General features: G+C 41.6%; 1 protein-coding gene across 9 annotated transcripts in view; it reads right to left on the bottom strand.

Annotated features, from left to right (window-relative positions):
* Positions 1-2512: 2512 nt before the first annotated feature.
* Positions 2513-22388, bottom strand: part of LOC112068551 (arfaptin-1) — a 33792-nt gene continuing 13916 nt past the window's right edge. For 7 of the 9 annotated variants that reach the window (XM_024135710.2, XM_024135705.2, XM_024135708.2 and 4 more), the window contains 7 exons: positions 21857-21956; positions 11492-11599; positions 10545-10657; positions 7963-8184; positions 5034-5191; positions 4505-4679; positions 2513-3159 (listed from right to left, as the gene is read on the bottom strand). In XM_024135710.2, coding sequence (XP_023991478.1) covers positions 3004-3159; positions 4505-4679; positions 5034-5191; positions 7963-8184; positions 10545-10657; positions 11492-11599; positions 21857-21956 — 1032 coding nt within the window. In that variant the 3' untranslated portion in view covers positions 2513-3003. The remainder of the gene's footprint in view (positions 3160-4504; positions 4680-5033; positions 5192-7962; positions 8185-10544; positions 10658-11491; positions 11600-21856; positions 21957-22388) is intronic. The other 2 variants (XM_070438198.1, XM_024135707.2) reach the window with 1 other exon arrangement.

Here is a 22388-nt window from a genome sequence, read left to right as displayed (position 1 = left end):
GCCTGGGATGAGCTAGGATACAGTTACATGTTTTATGTGTCACACCTCGAGGCACACATGACTTTATGCAGGTGTTTTCCATGCCAAACATGTACACAAAACATTCTATATTACAGTAACAGCGATCCAGGCAAACATAAATAACATAATCCATACAGAGTCTATGCTTATGAATAATATATCCCGTGAGTGAGCACTTACACTGTTAATGTCTGATGACCACAAATGGACTGTTAAAACTGATAGGCTTTGACGTTCTGAAATTGTACAATCAGAAAAATGACAAACAAAAGAATCTGAGGACTTAAATAGTTGAAAACTGACCAGGAGCAGGCAAAGTTGAATTGTTGACCAATTTCAGAGCGACAACAATTTATTAAGCACTGACAAATCAGTTCCACAAACACTTGCTTTTATGTTGTTATGGCTTTGAGAAGACCGACATTAAACTTCACATCCATTCTGGTTTTTAACTAATCCGCTAGATCCTGTGACGCTTAAGACTTTTGGATGTTGCAGGTAGGTGACTATAAAATACTTGGAAAAGCCTCAAATCAAAGGAGATGGATGATGCACTAGAATTGTTTAAAAAAAATATATATATATATTCCACTCAGTTTTAGGATGTGCTTTAGTCATATAAAATAGGATTCCATAATGAATTAACCTCTTTATAAATAGAAAACAGGCTACATCAATGTGCATTTTAGGTTTTCTAAAAAAAGGGGACACCAGAAAATATCTTTATTTATATACTGTAGCTAAGCCTTCGCATACCAGGCCCTGGTGGCAGCACAAAATTAGGCTAAATCATCCAAATGTACACACACAAATCATACAACAAAAGCAGCAAATGCAAAGAAATTGTGAAAATATAAAAACGCCTTCACTCAATTATTGGAAACATACCCAAACACCAAATGAACCATTCATGAAGAAAACACTTTATTTCCCCCCAAAAGACATTACACATCATTCAGAAACCTGTTTTTGAACTCAACATCTGTTAATCAGCATGAGAAAAATGCCCCATCGCTTCATTCATATACCCTATAAAATATCTAAGGTAAAATAGAGGAAATTACAAATATATATATTTATCTATGCTTACATCATTTCATTGAACAACAGATTGATGTACAATACACACACGCTGTTGTACAGCAGGAATGGTACTGTAGGTACAAATAGAAGACAGAGGAGCCCGTGGGCAAAAGTTGCAATGACATCATTATTTTGTGAACATTATGGTCAGGTTCTAGAGGGAAGGTGTTTAGATGTCATTTTACCAGATATCCAAAATATGGCGTCATGAAAAAGATTTCTTCACCTTGTTGTCATCTGGATAACATTTCAACAACCAGAATATAACATCATTATGACATCCCATGCCATATTTTGCCCGTGGGATGAGACAGCTGGCTAGAATACCTGTGGTCCTATCGAAGGAAATAACCATAGTATTCAGAAAATAAGCTCAGGCAGAGGATGCTGGTCTTTCCTATGTACAAAAGCTTTTCAAGTCCACTTTCATTTAAGTTTCATCTCATATACACAGTTCTTACAAGTGTTTTTTTTGTCTCATAGTACATAAATGTGCAGTATTATATATATTTGAGAGGAAGATAACATTTTAAAAATTGACTGCAATTGGAAAGTCAAGGGAATCAACATGCTTTTTGTGCCATTAACTAGCATAGAGATTGTCTTTATCCAATGCTAAGACTGAACTTTTGTTGCTCTGATTCTAAAATGCAAACATTTACGTTCACGTTTAGCATATAGGTTAGTTTTAAAGCAGATAAATATCTCTAATTAGCAGCTAAATCGCTGTTAACTCGTATTTACCCCTCAAATGCAGCAAAAAGGATTATATTCACACGGAGAGGTAATCGTGAAATAGGATAATTGAGTGGTTTATGTTGGTATGGAGTGTATGTGATGTAGGTATGTTTGGTCCATTCTTTATCTATCCATCTACCGCTATGTGGTCCTGAAGCTGGCAGTGTGAGGGGTCTGTGTTCAGTTGAAACATCAGACAGAGCGAGAGATTTGTACAGACATAAAACAAGGCACATCAAGTTCACGTGGTAAGGCTGGTCCTTCAATTTCTCTGGAATTACAAAATGTTCAATTCAATAATTAATATTGTCCATCATATGCCCATGATTAAAGTCAAAGACAAACACAAATGGTTAACACTAATGAACATCATTATTGCAACATAATAGCACCTTAAACATGACATTGACACTTGTTATAAAATGGTTATTCATTACAGTACAATGCAATGACCCAAACAGTGAAAACCAACCATCTAATCTACTGTATTCAATTCCAAGAAGATGGTAATCCATTTCCTACAGTCATACACTGGGTATAACAGGTGTCACATCAAGCTTATGATGCATCATGTAAATTTAATGATGCCTATCATTAGTTTTACTTCATCAATAAGTGGCCAGACTTTTACAAAAAAGTGGAGATAAGTTAACCAAGTGGATGCAGAGCCAAGAAGACGACGGCCATTTTGTTCCAAAACGTCTCTGCAGTGTCGAGATACAACATTCATTAACTGGAGTAAAAAGTCCGTTTACACTTTCCAAAATGTATTTAGCATCTCTGTGCTTCTCACTAGATTTGTCAAATCAACCCCAAAAAGTGAATTTCCCATGATTCGAAAAGAACTGCATCAGTTCCATGTAAAAAATAAGAGAACGAGAGAAAAAGAGAGATGGCCACTTCACGATTAGAACGATCAATGGATTTCCTTGTACAGGAAGAACAAGAGCATAGTAGAAAACAGAACGTACAGTTCTTCAACCAAGAGATTGATAAATATTTGTTTTTTATTATTTATTTGTCTTAGTGTTGCTTTGCCTAACAACTTTCACAATCCTGAAGAAAAGTGGGAGGAACAGAGGCAGACAGGGAGGGGAGAGCGTTTCCTGGTGCCTCTCCAGACCAAACCACTGGATTTTTTGGGAGGGGTGGATCGGTTGATTAGTGCTCCTCCAGCCAAGATGGCGTATCCCCGCCGGGCATTTTCAACTTGATGTGGAACTGCTTGAGCGTCTGATCCAGCTGCTGCTGGTTTCCTGCATAGTATGCAGCGATGGCATTGTGGAAGAGGATCAGCTGGTTGTGCAACACTTTCACCTGGGAGAGGAAGGAGGAGAAAGAACAGAAAGACATAAGCACTCACACCAGAGTCAACAAACACATACTTGCATTTAATGCCTTTTGAAGAACTGTGTAAAATACTTTTTTTTTTTTTTTTTTTTTTGCAAATATCCCAGCAGACTTTCCAAACAGCAACACTGGTCAGTCTTAGATTTGGCCAATCTGGTCTCAGAGCATTTTAGTATACAGAAGATAGCCCTATTTGGGTAAAAGACCAAGTCCATATACAAGCACACCAAGACAGTCGTGAAGAGGGCACGTCAAAACCTATTCTCCCTCAGGAGACTGAAAAGATTTGGCATGGGTACTCAGATCCTCAAAAAGTTCTACAGCTGCACCATCGAGAGCATCCTGACTGGTTGCATCACTGCCTGGTATGGCAACTGCTCGGGCTCCGACCGCAAGGCACTACAGATGGTAGTGCGTACGGCCCAGTACATCACGGGGACCAAGCTTCCTGCCATCCAGGACCTCCATACCAGGCGGTGTCAGAGGAAGGCACAAAAAATTGTCAAAGACTCCAGCTACACTAGTAATAGACTGTTCTCTCTGCTACCATGGCAAGCGGTACCGGAGCGCCATGTGTAGGTCCAAAAGGCTTCTCAACAGCTTCTACCCCCAATCCATAAGACTCCTGAACAGTGAATTGGGTATAGGCCTATACAATTTGTGACTGTCTGAAGAGTCACAATGACAGCTCAAAGAAGCACACATTTTATAGGCTATAGTGTACGGCAGGGGTGGGCAACTCCAGTCCTCTGGGGCCTGATTGGTGTCACACTTTTTCTCCATCCCTAGCAAACACAGCTGATTAATCAAATTGCATTCTAAACTGAAGATCATGATTAGGTGATTATTGGAGTCAGGTGTGTTAGCTGGGGCAAAACTGTGACACCAATCAGGCCCTCGAGGACTGGAATTGCCCACCCCTGGTGTAGTGTTTAACTGCATTCGGGTCGCATGTGCAGTCCGGCAGTGTCAATTAGGCGTGTGCTTTGAATTTATGGCTACTTTGTGTGAAGTAAATACGCTAGGCTAAAGAAGGCTTCCATGTGACAACCTGTTTGGATAATGTGCTATTTTATTTTTGGCTAATCTGCCGCTGCGCATGTTGTGTATTTTTGGAATTGCATTAGTGCAACATTGGGGACATTTTTTGTAATTTCCCAGGTTATTATTTCAGGAAATGTGAAGTGTTCCCGGGACAGTCTTGCTGGTTAGACGCAAAATCTGGTCACATGTATTCTGTACTAGCCCTTGATGCTGAAAAAAAGACTTAGCTGCCATATCAGGAGTAGCCTAAAACTAGCTTCTGAAGTACCTTGTTCTCTTCCAGGAATTTGAGCTTGATGGAGACGTCGTTGCGCATCTTCTCGTACTTCTCGCGGTGGATCTGGAACTCCTGCTGGGAGTATTCTATCTTGGGCAGAGTGGTGGTATCCCGCGGCCCCAGGTTCAATTCCTCCAGGTCTGTGCGGTACGCGTCGAACTCAACCCTACAGGGGGTGTCAAAAAGCAGACGGAGGTCAAATACATACTATTTTTTTCACTTACATTTTTCGGGTACTATAGCCGTCTTGACAACTCCAACGGTCATCGTCTTGCCAGTAAACGACCAGAGGAGTTGGTTATACAGCACAAACAGATCTGGGACCAAGCTAGGGGTAGTAACACGACCAAGAGTCAAACAAAATCCTACAAAACACTTAATTGGCCATGGCAATTTCCTAAACTTAGTCTATTTCAGAAAATGACTAGGAATAACGTATGCCCTCAAAATGTTAAATAAGAGGATGCAAGTCAGTCAACAAGTAACAGTGAACCAATTTAAACTGATATTCTCATATTACCTGGCAGTTTCATACTGTTTGATGTTAATCATAGTGTCCTCAATTGTTTTGTCCACCAGTGTGTTCACACTGGCAATGAAGAAGTTGATTGCTCCCAGCAGGGTCTCCCCATTTTTGGACAAAAGTTTTTGAGTGTCAGCATTGTAGCCAAACTCCTCCTGAAAGACAAGATTGCATCACAATTTTTTGGTACAATTCAATAAGATAAACGACTACCATAGAACAATTGTATTATCTGAGCAAGCATAGTATCGTTGAATATGATCAAAATACTACTTCCCTAAAATATGAGGCAAAAGGTCTTTATTTCCTAAAGAGAATAATGGATATTGAATGACCCATCAATGTCATGGGAAAATTGCTTTTAGAGTGAGGACTTAATTACATATATTGAATCATTATAGAATTCCCTTAAAGGGTTTCCAATTGAGAGCTCATAGATCATTTTGACATAACCACTTGAATCCATGGTAATCCAATGACAATTCAGACAGTCACATTTAACTTCCAACCATGAGTTGTGCTTTCTTAAATCTAGATACATGTTTATTTAAACCTTTTATACAAAATGGAAGTCTTAACCATGAACGTCTAGGCCTAAATGTCACAGAAAACAAACAATATTGTACGGGCTTATTCATCATACAACAGAAGGCTGTAAAAAAAAAAAAAAGAATCTAACATGAAACATGGCAGTGCTACCATCTTATAAACAGAACATTGAAACACAAACATGTACACACACAACCCTTTCATTAGGCAGCAGGTGGGGATGTGCATAAATCCCATTACAATAAAGAAAGAACATGAAGTACGGGTCCCACCCAGTTTACTGTTCATAATTGCCTTTAGATCTGACATGGGTTTTAGGTGGCTATAAATACTAGCTATCATTTACGCATAAGCAAATACTTAAAAACATGTATTTCAAATAAATGCGCAGAATAAAAACAGGTGTAGACTTCACCGTGAAATGCTTACTAATGAGCCCTTTCCCAACCATACAGAGTTAAAAAGAAAAATGTGCCCCCCAAAAATAAGGAAATAGTAACACAAAATAACGAGGCTATATACAAAGAGTACAGGTACCGAGTCAATTTGCAGGGGTGCAAGGTAGGTAATATGTACATGTAGGTAGGGATAAAAAGGGACTAGGCAATCAGGATCAGGGGTTGGAACCGGTTCAGCGAAAATAACAAAACCGGAAAATAACATTTTTGAGAGGAACAGAGCCGTTATTTTAAAAGCATAGGAACCGGTTAATAACATTATTTGTTCCAGTCCCACAAAAAAAGTCAAAAGCGCCTATGCAAAGCCCTCACTGTCACTCAAACTTCCAGTGTCTGGCTGCCCACCAACTGAAAATCTTTGCCAGTGTGTATGTAGGCTACCTTCCCCTCCCTCCAAAGCATGCAGACTACTGTAACTACTGATGTTACAAGCGTGATTTAAAATTAGCAAGAGGGATTTTTTTAATTAGAGAACAATGGATGAACTTGTTCAATTCTGGTTAAGGATACTATCGATATCACGTTTCACATTGGATTTATTAACTACAAAAGTCTTTATTTTAATTCTGGTGTCGCTCTACAGATACTAGCTAGCTCTGGTCTAGCTCTTAAAACTATAGGCCTCATTATGTGTAATGTAATGGAACAGAGTCATGATCAAGGGCTATCCCTGGTCCAATGTTAGTTAAGCAAACTCCGAAGTTCAAAGACATTCAAAAGTGTCTTCATCGAAGCCGCTCCTTCATAGATATAATTATGTGTGCCTAATTCAGATCATGCATGTCATAACAACAACATGCCCATGCCTTCATTCCCAGCGCTCTCCTCACCCGGAAAATTTCTGCCGCACCCTACACTTGTCTGTCCAATGCATGCACATATCTTGCCCACTCCATAGCAAGCTGCTCTATCCATTGGTGAAGTAATTTAAATGTAGAGCTAAATGTAAAAAAATTATTATAAAATGATTTGAGGTTTAAAAAGTAACAGAAAGAAACTATATAAACCATTACTTTTTGGGGGTTCGAACCGGTTCAGAACTTCATTTTGATGGTTGGAACAGTGGGGGAAAAAATTACGGTTCTGTTCAAAACGAAACGATTGGGAAATCACTTGTTCCAACCCCTTGTCAGGAAACAGAGTGGCAGCAGCATATGTGAAGATCGTGAAAGTGTGTCTGTGTGTGTGTGTTTAGCGTCAATATGCATGTAGGCGTGTTTTGTGTGTGTGAGCGTATGCAGTGTGTGTGTGTGTGTTGGAGAGCCAGTGTAGTATGTGTGAGTGTGCATAGAGCCAGTGCAAGAGAGTCAGTGCGTGGGACACTTGTTTATTATTTCAGGGTACATCAATAATGCATTTACTACAAATAATAAATGATGCATCATGTATGAAACAGCTAAGACACATAAAATAGGTCCGGCTTAGCATTAAGCGGTCTGTCTTTTAAATCCATTTTATATAGAGAAAAATGAAACCAATTTATCAAAGGCTTTTAGTGCGTTTGAGAATTCAACACACGTGAACCCACTCAGCATCATCCGCACTGAGGCAACCTGAAGCAGCTCAAGTAAAAAAAGGGAGAAAATCACTGACTGATCTGACAGGTGAAAGCAGAATAGTGTTAACCTACCCAGTCCTTTCACCTAGCTATCAGTGGTTAAGAAAAACTATATGTAATGAGTAAGAAGTAATTTCAGAGTACTGATAACAAACCAGAGCCAGAAATGGGCATTATTAAAAGGTATGTCCCAAACCAGAGATCTAGGATGAGGTTACTTTACACCCAATCCTAACATTAACATTACAGGCACGAAGAAAAAAACTGATCCTGTATCAGTGGTTCGTTTTCAACTTCTTCAACCTACTCCAGCTTCAGGTTGCTCGTTTAGGTCAAAGTTAAAAAAGAGTGACTGACTCACATGGAGCTCTGGCGACTTGAGGCCGAGGTCAGCGAAGGCGTCGCCAAGCTGCCGCTGAGTCTGCATCATCTGGGTGAGCTGGTTGGCCAGAGTCTGGGTCAGCTTGACCACGTGCTCGTACTTGCGCTTGTTGTCGCGCAGCACTTCGATCTGCCCCTCCAGCTCCAGGTCCACCGTCCGTGAGCCGCGGCCCAGCTTCTCCGACAAGATCTGCCTGGTGCACTGCGGGGAGAGAAGTGTTAGCATTCCTAGTGTAACTGACCAAAGAAATGGAACGATTTAGCATTAGCATTGTTAGCATTCGAGAATAACAGTCCTTGCGTTTCAAACAAGTTAGCGTTAACATATATTATCCCAGTGTAACTGACCTGGGGTTTCAAACAACTTAGTGTTAGCATAGTTAGCATCCGAGTGTAGCTGACCATGGTTTCAAATGAGATAGCGCCAACATCATTAGCATTCTAATGAATCTGATGTTTGGTTCTTAACAGATCCTAACTATATCAGATACATAGTTAGGATCCTAGTGTAACCATCCCCAGGTATCAAACCCAGGTCATCGACATGTCTCAATACCATGTTAACCCTCCAAGCTAAAGGCTGTACGTTGGCTATGGGAACAGACAGATTTTATTTAAAGTTTATCTAAAGCTGTGATCACATTCAAAGCAATATCTTTAATGGATATTAAAAGTATGTAGTGTCGTGTATTATCACTGAGAAGTTTGGCTAAAATCAGATGTTCTACAGCAACCCTTTTGTCTCGTTCTTTTGTGAGTGTACAGTCGTGGCCAAAAGTTTTGAGAATGACACAAATATACATTTTCAAAGTCTGCTGCCTCAGTTTGTATGATGGCAATTTGCATATACTCCAGAATGTTATGAAGAGTGATCAGATGAATTGCAGTTAATTGAAAAGTCCCTCTTTGCCATGCAAATGAACTGAAACCTCAAAAAACATTTCCACTGCATTTCAGCCCTGCCACAAAAGGACCAGCTGACATGTCAGTGATTCTCTCGTTAACACAGGTGTGAGTGTTGACGAGGACAAGGCTGGAGATCACGCTGATTGAGTTCAAATAACAGACTGGAAGCTTCAAAAGGAGGGTGGTGCTTGGAATCATTGTTCTTCCTCTGTCAGCCATGGTTACCTGCAAGGAAACGCGTGCCGTCATCATTGCTTTGCACAAAAATGGCCATTTATGGTTGGCCAACCATTTATCGGATCATCAAGAACTTCAAGGAGAGTGGTTCAATTGTTGTGAAGAAGGCTTCAGCGCACCCAAGAAAGTTCAGCAGGCACCAGAACCGTCTCCTAAAGTTGAATCAGCTGCGGGATCGGGGCACCACCATTACAGAGCTTGCTCAGGTATGGCAGCAGGCAGGTGTGAGTGCATCTGCACGCACAGTGAGGCGAAGACTTTGAGGATGGCCTGGTGTCAAGAAGGGCAGCAAAGAAGCCACTTCTCTCCAGGAAAAACATCAGGGACAGACTGATATTCTGCAAAAGGTACAGGGATTGGACTGCTGAGGACTGGGGTAAAGTCATTTTCTCTGATGAATCCCCTTTCCGATTGTTTGGGGCATCTGGAAAAAAGCTTGTCCGGAGAAGACAAGGTGAGCGCTACCATCAGTCTTGTGTCATGCCAACTGTAAAGCATCCTGGTACCATTCATGTGTGTGGTTGCGTGGGCTCACTCACAATTTTGCCTAAGAACACAACCATGAATAAAGAATGGTACCAACACATCCTCTGATAGCAACTTCTCCCAACCATCCAGGAACAGTTTGGTGACAAACAATGCTTTTTCCAGCATGATGGAGCACCTTGCCATTAGGCAAAAGTGATAGCTAAGTAGCTCGGGGAACAAAACATCAATATTTTGGGTCCATGGCCAGGAACATCCCCAGACCTTAATCCCATTGAGAACTTGTGGTCAATCCTCAAAAAGAGGCGGGTGGACAAACAAAAACTCAATTTCTGACAAACTCCAAGCATTGATTATGCAAGAATGGGCTGCCATCAGTCAGGATGTGGCCCAGAAGTTAATTGACAGCATGCCAGGGCGGATTGCAGAGGTCTTGAAAAAGAAGGGTCAATRCTGCAAATATTGACTCTTTGCATCAACTTCATGTAATTGTCAATAAAAGCCTTTGACACTTATGAAATGCTTGTAATTATACTTCAGTATTCCATTGTAACATCTGGCAAAAATATCTGAAGACACTGAAGCAGCAAACTGCGATAATTTATATTTGTATCATTCTCAAAACTTTTGGCCACGACTGTACAATAAAGCAGGGGAGCCATAAGTAAACCTTCACAGCACACCGGGGAATTATGGACAGATGAGATCATAGGTAGCTCACCAATCCAACTCTGGCTATGAAAAGCTGTGTGTGTGTGTGTGTGTGTGTTACGATGCCAGGAAAAAAGCGGTAGTCTACCTGCTAAGTGGGAACCGGATTGTGAGAGGAGAGAGGTACTAAGGAGATAGAGGTGTGAAAAAGCAAGGTTGAGAATGTTTGAGTGGGAGTTAGAGAAAAAAAGAGAGGCAGTAAGTGCTGGTGGCAAATATTACTTTGTACGTGTTGATGCTCCACTTCCTCACTAGGTCCAGTTTTTCCATGGCCGGGTTCTTCAGGTCGTCTGCCAGAACCACCGGCCCGCTCTGTGGCTGCCCTTGCATAGTGCCTGAAGAGAAAGGCGACTGTCATGAATGGTCGAGAGAGGCTGTATCTGTTAGCTTGGGGCTCTGGTAAGATAAAGTGTTAGAGAATATAAAATGTAGATGTGAGACTATGGTGAATCAATCATAGGATTGATATATAATTTCCAGTCGTGTCAGACTGGAACATGGAAACACTGAGTAAAAGTTAGATGCTGACTATGATACTTTGACGATTATCATCTACAGGTGAAATACTACAAAGTATATACATTTACCTGCAGGGAAAATAAATTAGTAACAAGCAACAGCAAGGAGTTTCATTTAGAGTAGAAGGGAGGTTTTTCTGTTTGAGGGAGAGACAACCTGCAAGGAACTATGGGAGCCCAGTGATGCAAGAGGGATACAGGAGTTAAGCAGGGATGCTGATTAAAACTCAGGTGAAGCTGTGTAAGGCTTGGTTGGTCGTAGCAAGTGTGTGTTTGTGAAATGTTGAAACAAGATGAGGACCCCTATTACCAGCTATGGGAGAAATGCAGACAACCGACAGAATTAGTTTCCAGTAGCCTAACCTCAGCTGTTACAAACCAGAGACCATCGTCAAGCTTTCAGGTAATTGCATCCATCGCAGCTAAAAGCCAAAGGTGAAATTGAACGAAGAGAGAGAGGGGAAGGACGCGAAGACAGAAGAGAAACGGCAGTAGTAGTCGATGTAGGACGTGGACGATGGATTTTGAAGGAATGACACAGAGCCTTGATACAAAGGAGGGTGCAAGGGAGAGAAGCCCAACCAGAAATAAGAGAGGGAGCAGAAAGCAAGTCCGTATATATATATATATCGTCTCTGTTGCTGCAGGTACCTTTCTGTATCTCAGTCTGACTATCGCTGATGGGTCGCGCCAGACGGCTAGCCGCGGCTGAGCTGGGAGCTACAGGTGCCACGGGAGACGTGGGCTGGCTTGCTGACACTGGAAACAGCAGGCAACAGTGGCGATTGATTAGTGAGTCAATTCAACAACACCCCCCTATCTAGCGCTGTCAAATGGAATATCCCACAGGTCCTCCTTGGGTGTTCCTTTGGGTCTAAATGGCACTATAGATGGGGCGGCCCACCACTAAGACCGAATAAGAGGTGTAATCTTGAGATGACAGGCACAGAACAGTACCACTGGACTAAAATGGGATCAGTGGCACAACTAGTTTCATATTGTATCAAGTAAAAACTCCTACAGCAATTGGACTACCTGACACCACATTAGACACAATGTACTGTGCCTGCACCTTGCTTTTGGTTTGATGTTACTTCTCAGTGAAACCTCCATGGGATAACCTTTTTGTACTTGCCATTTAAGCCTAGCTCGACCTTTAATGAAAAGCACAGATGTCGCTGTAAAATGACAGGGTTCTATCATTACGGCCTTACTGTCTTTGTAGACTTGCCTTGATGCTTTTATGGGTTAGCCAGTTGAGAAGTGACATATCAGGTCTGAGTCTGTATTCATAAAGTGTCTCAGAGTAGGAGTGCTGATCTAAGATAAGTTGAGACTTTTATGAAATATCATATGAACAGATCCTAGATCAGCACTCCTAGATCAGACGCTTTATGAATACTGGCCCTGGTCAGGTCAGGAACCTTCTCAGTGTGTTGATGTGTTCTTATAAACACCACATACCCACAAACACACAGACAGGAAGATACACAACAAACAGAGTTCAAAGTTGTTGCCTGGGACACGGTTCGACCCACCGCCGCCTTGCTGGTGATGACTGGGCATTTCAGCACATTACGCAAAGCCTCTGATGCTACTTGGCTACTATCAACCAATACTACTGTATGCTAGCTATGTCGTAAAGGACTACAACTTTCAAAGTGTACCCACTTCATTATCATTAATGCCCATGTATATTTTGTTCAAAAGTTTGTGGTCACTTAGAAATGTCCTTGTTTTTGAAAAAGCACATTTTCTGTACATTAAAATAACATCAAACTGATCAGAAAGATAGTGTAGACATTGTTAATGACGATTGTAGCTGCAAACGGCAGATTTTGAATAGAATATCTACATAGGCGTACAGGGGACCATTATCAGCAACCATCACTCCTGTGTTCCAATGGCAGAGTTACAAAGAAAAAGCCATATATCAGACTGGCCAATAAAAAGAAAAGATTAAGATGAGCAAAAGAACAGACACTGGACAAATTAACTCTGCATAGAAGGCCAGCATCCCAGTCGCCTTTTCACTGTTGACGTTGAGACTGGTGTTTTGCTGGTACTATTTAATGAAGCTGCCAGTTGAGGACTTGAGGTTTCCGTTTCCCAAACTAAATCAATTAGCCTTTTAAAATGATCAACTTGGATTAAGAAATCAACTGTGGGAGCAATTATTAGGAAATGGAAGACATACAAGACCACTGATAATCTCCCTCGATCTGGGGCTCCACGCAAGATCTCACCCCGTGGGGTCAAAATGATCACAAGAACGGTGAGCAAAAATCCCAGAACCGCACGGGGGGGGACCTAGTGAATGACCTGCAGAGAGCTGGGACCAAAGTAACAAAGCCTACCATCAGTAACACACTACGCCACCAGGGACTCAAATCCTGCAGTGCCAGATGTGTCCCCCTGCTTAAGCCAGTACATGTCCAGGCCCGTCTGAAGTTTGCTAGAGAGCATTTGGATGATCCAGAAGAAGATTGGGAGAATGTCATATGGTCAGTTGAAACCAAAATAGAACTTTTTGGTAAAAACTCAACTCGTCGTGTTTGGAGGACAAAGAATGCTGAGTTGCATCCAAAGAACACCATACCTACTGTGAAGCATGGGGGTGGAAACATCATGCTTTGGGGCTGTTTTTCTGCAAAGGGACCAGGACGACTGAGCCGTGTAAAGGAAAGAATGAATGGGGCCATGTATCGTGAGATTTTGCGTGAAAACCTCCTTCCATCAGCAAGGGCATTGAAGATGAAACGTGGCTGGGTCTTTCCGCATGACAATGATCCCAAACACACCGCCCGGGCAACGAAGGAGTGGCTTCGTAAGTTTCAAGGTCCTGGAGTGGCCTAGCCAGTCTCCAGATCTCAACCCCATAGAAAATCTTTGGAGGGAGTTGAAAGTCCGTGTTGCCCAGCAACAGCCCCAAAACATCACTGCTCTAGAGGAAATCTGCATGGAGGAATGGGCCAAAATACCAGCAACAGTGTGTGAAAACCTTGTGAAGACTTACAGAAAACGTTTGACCTCTCTCATTGCCAACAAAGGGTATATAACAAAGTATTGAGATAAACTTTTGTTATTGACCAAATACTTATTTTCCACCATAATTTGTAAATAAATTCATTAAAAATCCTACAATGTGATTTTCTGGATTTTTTTTCTAATTGTGTCTGTCATAGTTGAAGTGTACCTATGATGAAAATTACAGGCCTCTCTCATCTTTTTAAGTGGGAGAACTTGCACAATTGGTGACTGACTAAAATACTTTTTTGCCCCACTGTATGTAGATATTCTATTCAAAATCATCCGTTTCCAGCTACAATAGTCATTTACAACGTAAACCATGTCTACACTATTTCTGATTTGATGTTATTTTAAAATGGACAAAAAAAGTGTTGCTTTTCTTTCAAAAACAAGGACATTTCTAAGTGACCCCAAACTTTTGAATGGTAGTGTATATTTTCCTTTATTATTTCCCCCCGAACCCAATCATCCCTCCTCTAATTGGAGTAACCTAATGGACAACAATACTTAGGCTTCTACTTCCTGCTTATACATACAAGATACATATTACAGACACAGTATATTAGTCACCTTGTTTTTTGTGTAATTTTTGTGTTACACCCTTCAGCTCCCCCCAACCAGATTTGGTTTCAATTAACCATATTTTTCAACCGTACTGTGATGTTTCACAAAAGTCCTGAACCTTTCTCATAGTTTCTACAGATTGTAATTAAAGAAAATGTTTTGTTAAAATTATTATTGATCGATTTACTATGACTTTTCAAATCCTCCAGCAGTGCTATTTGCAGAGTTAGCTCCAAGTAAATGTTGTGATTCTTCTGCCATTCCTGAACCTGCGACCTAAAACAAGCTACAAATGGGCAGTACCAAAACAAGTGATCAAATGATTGACTCTGCACAGCAAAATCTGCAGAGCTGGGATGGTTGTATCCCATACACACACACATACATACATACGTAAGACAACAGGTTGTAAGAATGTTACATAATAATTTACACTGAAAAGAAAAGAGAAATGTATTACTTATATAAAGACATTATGTGGACCTAGACAACTTCTGAAAAAAGGGCAGTCGTGTTGAATATTGTTGCATAAATACGGTATCATTGAAGTGAAACTTTGGTTCCATTAATTACAGTCACAAGAGTCAATTGATACAAACGTCAAGTCTCTGTGTTCAGTGACTTCACCTCCCTCCCTTGAATGGGCATGCAAAAGGTATGAATTTTTCAGTTCCCACCACAGCCTGAAATCTATACAGCTTGTGTTAATAACTTTCCAATAGGTCTTGATAAATTCCGAATGATAAACGATATCTACATGACTTGAGAGGGGACGGCGGACACTCAGAGTCCGCAGCAACCTCCGGACGCCAGCGCCTCCAATCCGTTGCCAAGGGGGAGAGAGTTAATTTATTTGCATGTGTAACGAGGATGTGATAATGAAAGAAAGGGGAGCCAGGAGGAAAACAAACGGAGATCAGAGGCAATTCATTAAAACTCAATTGGACTCCTCCTTTATAAATTCAAATGTCGTCCTCATCTATCCATATCTCTGGCGCTGGACAGAGGGGCAGCTTGTTAGGGCGACAAACAAAGTACCTTGCATTTTGCAACCTGAACACCGGGGTTGAATGAGGAGGGCGAGTGTGGCGGGTCGAAATATGGGAATAACGCAAACTAGGCTTGGGCAGTATATCATACTGGGATATTTTGAAATACTGACGGTATGATTTTCAATACAGTCCAAAAAATATACATTTTTATTTAATTTAATCAATACTCACAATCACACACAGTACCAGTCAAAAGTTTGGACACCTACGCATTCCAGGGTTTTTATTTGTTTTATTACCATAGCATTTTTGTATGTTCTCTATACTTGGAAAGTATAAATGGACCAATTCGGCACATTTGGGCAAACTCCTGGCAGACTTAATACAAAATATAGTGTTGTGATGTAATTCTTCACTGAATCAGTAGGAAACCTTGCACACACTGCTGCCATCTGGACAAGATCTAAATTACACCTAGAATTCTACATCACTGTCTTGCATTTCAAAGATGCAACAACAATTAAAACATGTTTTTTGGTTTGTATTATCTTTTTCTAGATCTAATGTGTTTTATTCTACATTTCCACAAACTTCAAAGTGTTTCCTTTCAAATGGTATCAAAAATATGCATATCCTTGCTTAATGTCCTGAGCTACAGGAAGTTAGATATGAGTATGTCATTTTAGGCAGAAATTGAAAAAAAGGGTCCAATCCATAAGAGGTTTTAAGACAAGGTCAGTCAATACGTAACTTTTCAAGAACTTAGAAAGTTTCTTCAAGCGCAGTCGCAAAAACCATCAACGGCCATGATGAAACTGCCTCTCATGAGGCCCACCACAGGAAAGGAAGACCCAGAGTTACCTCTGCTGCAGTGGATAAATTCATCGGAGTACCAGCCTCAGAAATTGCAACCCAAATAAATGTTTCAGAGTTCAAGTAACAGACACATCTCAAAATCAACTGTTCAGAGGAGACTGCTTGAAATCAGGCCTTCTTGGTCATATTGCTGCAAAGAAACCACTACTAAAGGACACCAATAAGAAAAAGAGACTTGCTTGGGCCAAGAAACATGAGCAATGGACAATAGACCGGGGGAAATCTGTCCTTTGGTCTGATGAGTCCAAATTTGTGATACACAGAATAGGTGAACGGATGATCTCCACATGTGTGGTTCCCACCGTGAAGCATGGAGGAGGAGGTGTGATTGTGTGGGGGTGCTTTGCTGTTGACACTGTCCGTGATTTATTTAGAATTCAAGGCACACTTAACCAGCATGGCTACCACAGCATTTTGCAGCGATACACCATCTGGTTTGCGCTTAGTGGGACTATCATTTGTTTTTCAACAGGACAATGACCCAACACACCTCCAGGCTGTGTAAGAGTTATTTGACCAAGAAGGAGAGTGATGGAGTGCTGCATCAGATGACTTGGCCTCCACAATCACCCAACCTCAACCCAATTCAGATGGTTTGGGATGAGTTGGACCACAAAGTAAAGGAAAAGCAGCCAACAAGTGCTCAGCATGTGTGGGAACTCCTTCAAGACTGTTGGAGAAGCATTCCAGGTGAAGCTGGTTGAGAGAACGCCAAGCATGTGCGAAGTTGTCATCAAGGCAAAGGGTGGATACTTTGAAGAACCTCAAATATAAAATAGATTTTGATGTGTTTAACACTTTTTTGGTACATGATACCATGTGTGTTATTTCATAGTTTTGATGTCTTCACTTTTATTCTACAATGTAGATAATAGTTAAAATAAAGAAAAACCCTTGAATGAGTAGGTGTCCAAACTTTTGACTGGTACTGTATATTACAAAATCTGGATACCACCCAATTGTAACGCAAACTACCAAAAAATCCACAATAGACAGGATACATTTGAATTAAAAAGTCTAATAAATTAAAAACTAGACTCTCCAATTCAGTCACAAAGACAACAATACCAGGATTCGATAGTGCATCCAAAAAAGTTGAATTTGTGACAGTCTGACTTGGCAGTGCAACATATTGTCAGTGAAAAATGTTGATTTTTTGTTTCAAGTTCACAAGCAGATTTTATGTTTTATCATCATGATTTATTCAAAACAGTAATGTGCAAATGTCTGGGGGCGCAGATCCAGGTGCCTTGTGATAATTTGTCGTCGAGTTGGTAACCCGCTTCGACCATCCGTTCTATTGGCCAACGTGCAATCACTGGAGAATAAACTGGATGAGCTCCGCTCGAGACCATCATACCAACAGGACATTAAAAACGGTAATATCTTGGGTTTCCGTGCATCGGCAGGACAGAACAGCTACGTCCGGTAAGACAAGGGGTGGTGGTGTGGGTCTATTTGTCTATAACAGCTGGTGCGTGATGTCTAATATTAGTCTCGAGGTATTGCACGCCTGAAGTAGAGTACCTCATGATAAGCTGCAGACCACACTATCTAGCAAGAGATTTTCAATCTATATTTTTTGTAGCCGTCTTTTTACCCCCACAACCCGATGCTGGCATTAAGACCGCACTCAATGAGCTGTATAAGGACATAAGCAAACAAGAAAATGCTAATCTAGAAGCGGCACTCCTAGTGGCCGGGGGCTTTAATGCAGGCAAACTTAAATTGGTTATACCTAATTTCTACCAGCATGAAAGGCCGCTCAGCAAGGAAGAAGCCACTGCTCCAAAAAAAGCCATAAAAAAGCCAGGCTACGGTTTGCAACTGCACATGGGGACAAAGATCGTACTTTTTGGAGAAATGTCCTCTGGTCTGATGAAACAAAATAGAACTGTTTGGCCATAATGATCATCATTATGTTTGGAGGAAAAAGGGGGAAGCTTGCAAGCTGATTCAAACCGTGAAGCACAGGGGTGGCAGCATCATGTTGTGGGGGTGATTTGCTGCAGGAGGGACTGGTGCACTTCACAAAATAGATGGCATCGTGAGGAAAATGTTGTGGATATATTGAAGCAACATCTCAAGACATCAGTCAGGAAATTAATGCTTGGTCGCAAATCGGTCTTCCAATTGTACAATGACCCCAAGCATACTTCCAAGTTTTGAAAAAATGGCTTAAGGACAACAAAGTCAAGGTATTGGAGTGGCCATCACAAAGCCCTGACCTCAATCCTATAGAAAATTTGTGGGCAGAACTGAAAAAGCGTGTGCGAGCAAGGAGGCCTACAAACCTGACTCAATTACACCACCTCTGTCAGGAGGAATGGGACAAAATTCACCCAACTTATTGTGTAAGGCAACCCAAACCGCTTGACCCAAGTTAAACAATTTAAAAGGCAATGCTACCAAATACTAATTGAGTGTATGTAAACTTCTGACCCACTGGGAATGTGTGAAAGAAATAAAAGCTGAAATAAATCATTCTCTCTACTATTATTCTGACATTTCACATTGTTAAAATCAAGTGGTGATCCTAACAGACCTAAGACAGGGAAGTTACTACTAGGATTAAATGTCAGGAATTGTGAAAAACTGAGTTTAAATGTATTTGGCTAAGGTGTATGTAAACTTCCGACTTCAACTGTACATATCCAAATCAGAAGCCATGGATTACATGCAACATTCGCACTGAGCTAAAGACTAGAGCTACCGCTTTCAATGAGCGGGATACTAATCCGGACGCTTATAGGAAATCCCGCTATGCCCTCAGACGAACGATCAAACAGGCAAAGCGTCAATACAGGACTAAGATTGAGTCCTACTACACCGGCTCTTACGCTCTTCAGGTGTGCAAAAGCTTACAAACTATTACAGACTAAAGGGAAGCCCAGCTGCGAAGCTGCCCAGTGACGCGAGCCTACCAGACGGGCTAAATGCCTTTTATGCTCACTTCCGAGGCCAGCAACTCCGAAGCATGCGTGAGAGCACCAGCTGTTCCGGACGACTGTGTGATCACGCTCTCCGTAGCCGATGTGAGCTAGACCTTTAAAACAGGTCAAGGGCCAGACGGATTACCAGGACGTGTACTCAGAGCATGCGCGGCCCAACTGGCAAGTGTCTTCACTGACATTTCAACCTCTCCCTGACTGAGTCCGTAATACCTACAATGTTTCAAGCAGACCACCATAGTCCCTGTGCCCAAGAAAGCGAAGGTAACCTGCCTAAATGACTACCGCCCCGTAGCACTCATGTCGGTAGCCATGAAGTGCTTTGAAAGGCTGGTCATGGCTCACAACAGCATCCTCCAGGATACCCTAGACCCACTCCAATTTGAATAGCGCCCCAACAGATCCACAAGCAATCTCATTCGCACTCCACACTGCCCTTTCCCACCTGGACAAAAGGAACACTTTTGTGAGAACGCTGTTCATTGACTACAGCTCAGCGTTCAACACCATAATATCCACAAAGCTCAACACTAAGCTTAGGACCCTGGGACTAAACACCTCCCTCTGCAACTGGATCCTGGACTTCCTGACGGGCCACCCCCAGGAGGTAAGGGTAGGCAACACCACATCTGCCACGCTGATCCTCAATACGGGGGCCCCTCAGGGGTGCGTGCTTAGTCGCCTCCTGTACTCCCTGTTTACCCACGACTGTGTGGCCAAGCACGACTCCAATACCATCATTAAGTTTGCTGACGATGGGCCTCCCGAGAGGCGCACTACAGATCCGGGTTCGATTCCGAGCTGTGTCGCATCCGGCCACAACCGGGAGACCCATGAGGCGACGTACAACCGGCCCAGTATCGTCCGGGTTACTGGAGGGTTTGGCCGGATGTGCTTGTCCCATCGCGTTCTAGTGACTCCTTTGGCAGGTCGGGCACATGCGCGCTGACACGGTCACCAGTTGTAGCAAGTACGGCTGGCTTCTGGATTAAGCGAGCAGTGTGTCAAGAAGCAGGGTTGTGTTTTGGAGGACATATGACTCTCGACCTTATAAGCCTGGTTCTGTATGGACTGCAGGCACATTATGGGACACAGGACAGGTACGACAGAGCTTTAACACCCCCATAACATGATGCTGTCACCCCCGTGCTTCAAGGTTGCGATGGTGTTCTTCGGCTTGCAAGCCTCCCCCTTTTTCCTCCAAACATAACGATGGTCATTTTGGCCAAACAGTTCTATTTTTGTTTCATCAGACCAGAGGACATTTCTCCAAAAAGTATGATCTTTGTCCCCATGTGCAGTTGCAAACCATAGTCTTGCTTTTTTATGGCGGTTTTGGATTAGTGGCTTCTTCCTTGCTGAGCGGCCTTTCAGGTTATGTCAATATAGGACTCGTTTTACTGTGGATATAGATACTTTTGTACCCGTTTCCTCTGGCATCTTCACAAGGTCCTTTGCTGTTGTTCTGGGATTGGTTTGCACTTTTCGCTACAAAGTACATTAATCTCTAGGAGATCGAACGGGTCTCATTCCTGTTCTATCTGATGGCTGCGTGGTCCCATGGTGTTAATACTTGCGTACTATTGTTTGTACAGATTAACGTGGTACCTTCAGGCGTTTGGAAATTGCTCCCAAGGATGAACCAGGCTTGTGGAGGTCTACAATTGTTTTTCTGAGGTCTTGGCTGATTTCTTTTGATTTTCCCATGATGTCAAGCAAAGAGGCACTGAGTTTGAAGGTAGACCTTGAAATACATCCACAGGTACACCTCCAATTGACTCAAATTATGTCAATTAGCCTATCAGATGCTGCTAAAGCCATGACACAATTTTCTGGAATTTTCCAAGCTGTTTAAAGGCACAGTCAACTTACTGTATGTAAACTTCTGACCCACTGGAATTATGATACAGTGAATTATAAGTGAAATAATCTGTCTGTAAACAATTGTTGGAAAAATTACTTGTGTCAAATACAAAGTAGATGTCCTAACTGACTTACCAAAACTATAGTTTGTTCACAAGAAATTTGTGGAGTGGTTGAAAAACAAGTTAATGACTCCAACCTAAGTGTATGTAAACTTCCGACTTCAACTGTATGTAGGTTAAGAACTTTTGTGAAACAGCACAGGTGAAAAATATATGGCAAATAGAAATCAAAACTAGATGGTCTTCAGAGATAGATAGAAGGGGTTGAGGGTAGCTGAAAGATGGAATTAAAACCAAAAGTTAACTATTGTAAGATATACTGTGTCAGTAAAATGTATATAGTATGTATAAACTGGAAGTAGAAGCCTAAATATTGTTGTCCATACATTTACCCCAATTAGGGGAGGGATGATATGGTTAGGGGAAAATAATAAATAAATATATATACAAAAAAATACATCTGGGGGATTGGAAATGATGCAGACAATTACACTGATGGAAGCCACAATCTGCAATATTAAAGCTGACCTACACTCCACCCCTCCAAAAAAAACATCTAAAGAAAATGTACTTGGTACTCTGGTTACAGTAGAAAAGGAAAAACCTGCACTCACTGGAAACAGTCTTTACATTCAATTTGCTGCTGCACGCAATTTCTTGATAGTCTGGTTACTGTACCTCTGTATGGTCCTGATGCAATGATGCCCTCAGTCATCGAGGCAAAGCTGCCAGAGCTGATGTGGCTTTCTGACAGGTTCAGGTCACCGTAAGAAGGGTCCTAAAGTCAGGGAGGAAAAATTGCAAACGGTCAGAGGATAGAGGTTCACATTGAATAATACGACACTGGTGTAAAGTACTTAAGTAAAAATACTTTAAAGTACTAAAGTCCTTTTTTGGGTGTATCTGTACTTAACCTTGCTATTTATATATGATAACATTTACTTCAATACATTACTAAAGAAAATTCTTTACTTTTTACTCCATATGTTTTCCCTGACACTCAAAAGTATTCGTTACATTTTGAATGCTTTGCAGGACAGAAAATGGTCCAATTCGCACACTTATCAAGAGAACATTCCTGGTCATCCCTACTGCCTCTGATCTGGCGGACTCACAAAACACAAATGCTTCGTTTTTTAAATGATGTCTGAGTGTTGGTGTGACCCTGTCTATCCGTAATTTAAAAAAAAAACAAGACAATTGTGCCGTC

The sequence above is a fragment of the Salvelinus sp. IW2-2015 genome, unplaced genomic scaffold, assembly GCF_002910315.2.
Source record: "Salvelinus sp. IW2-2015 unplaced genomic scaffold, ASM291031v2 Un_scaffold563, whole genome shotgun sequence".
NCBI classification, from domain to species: Eukaryota; Metazoa; Chordata; class Actinopteri; order Salmoniformes; family Salmonidae; genus Salvelinus; species Salvelinus sp. IW2-2015.
Note: the sequence above shows the minus strand (reverse complement) of the source record. Positions and strands in the feature narration are given on the sequence as shown.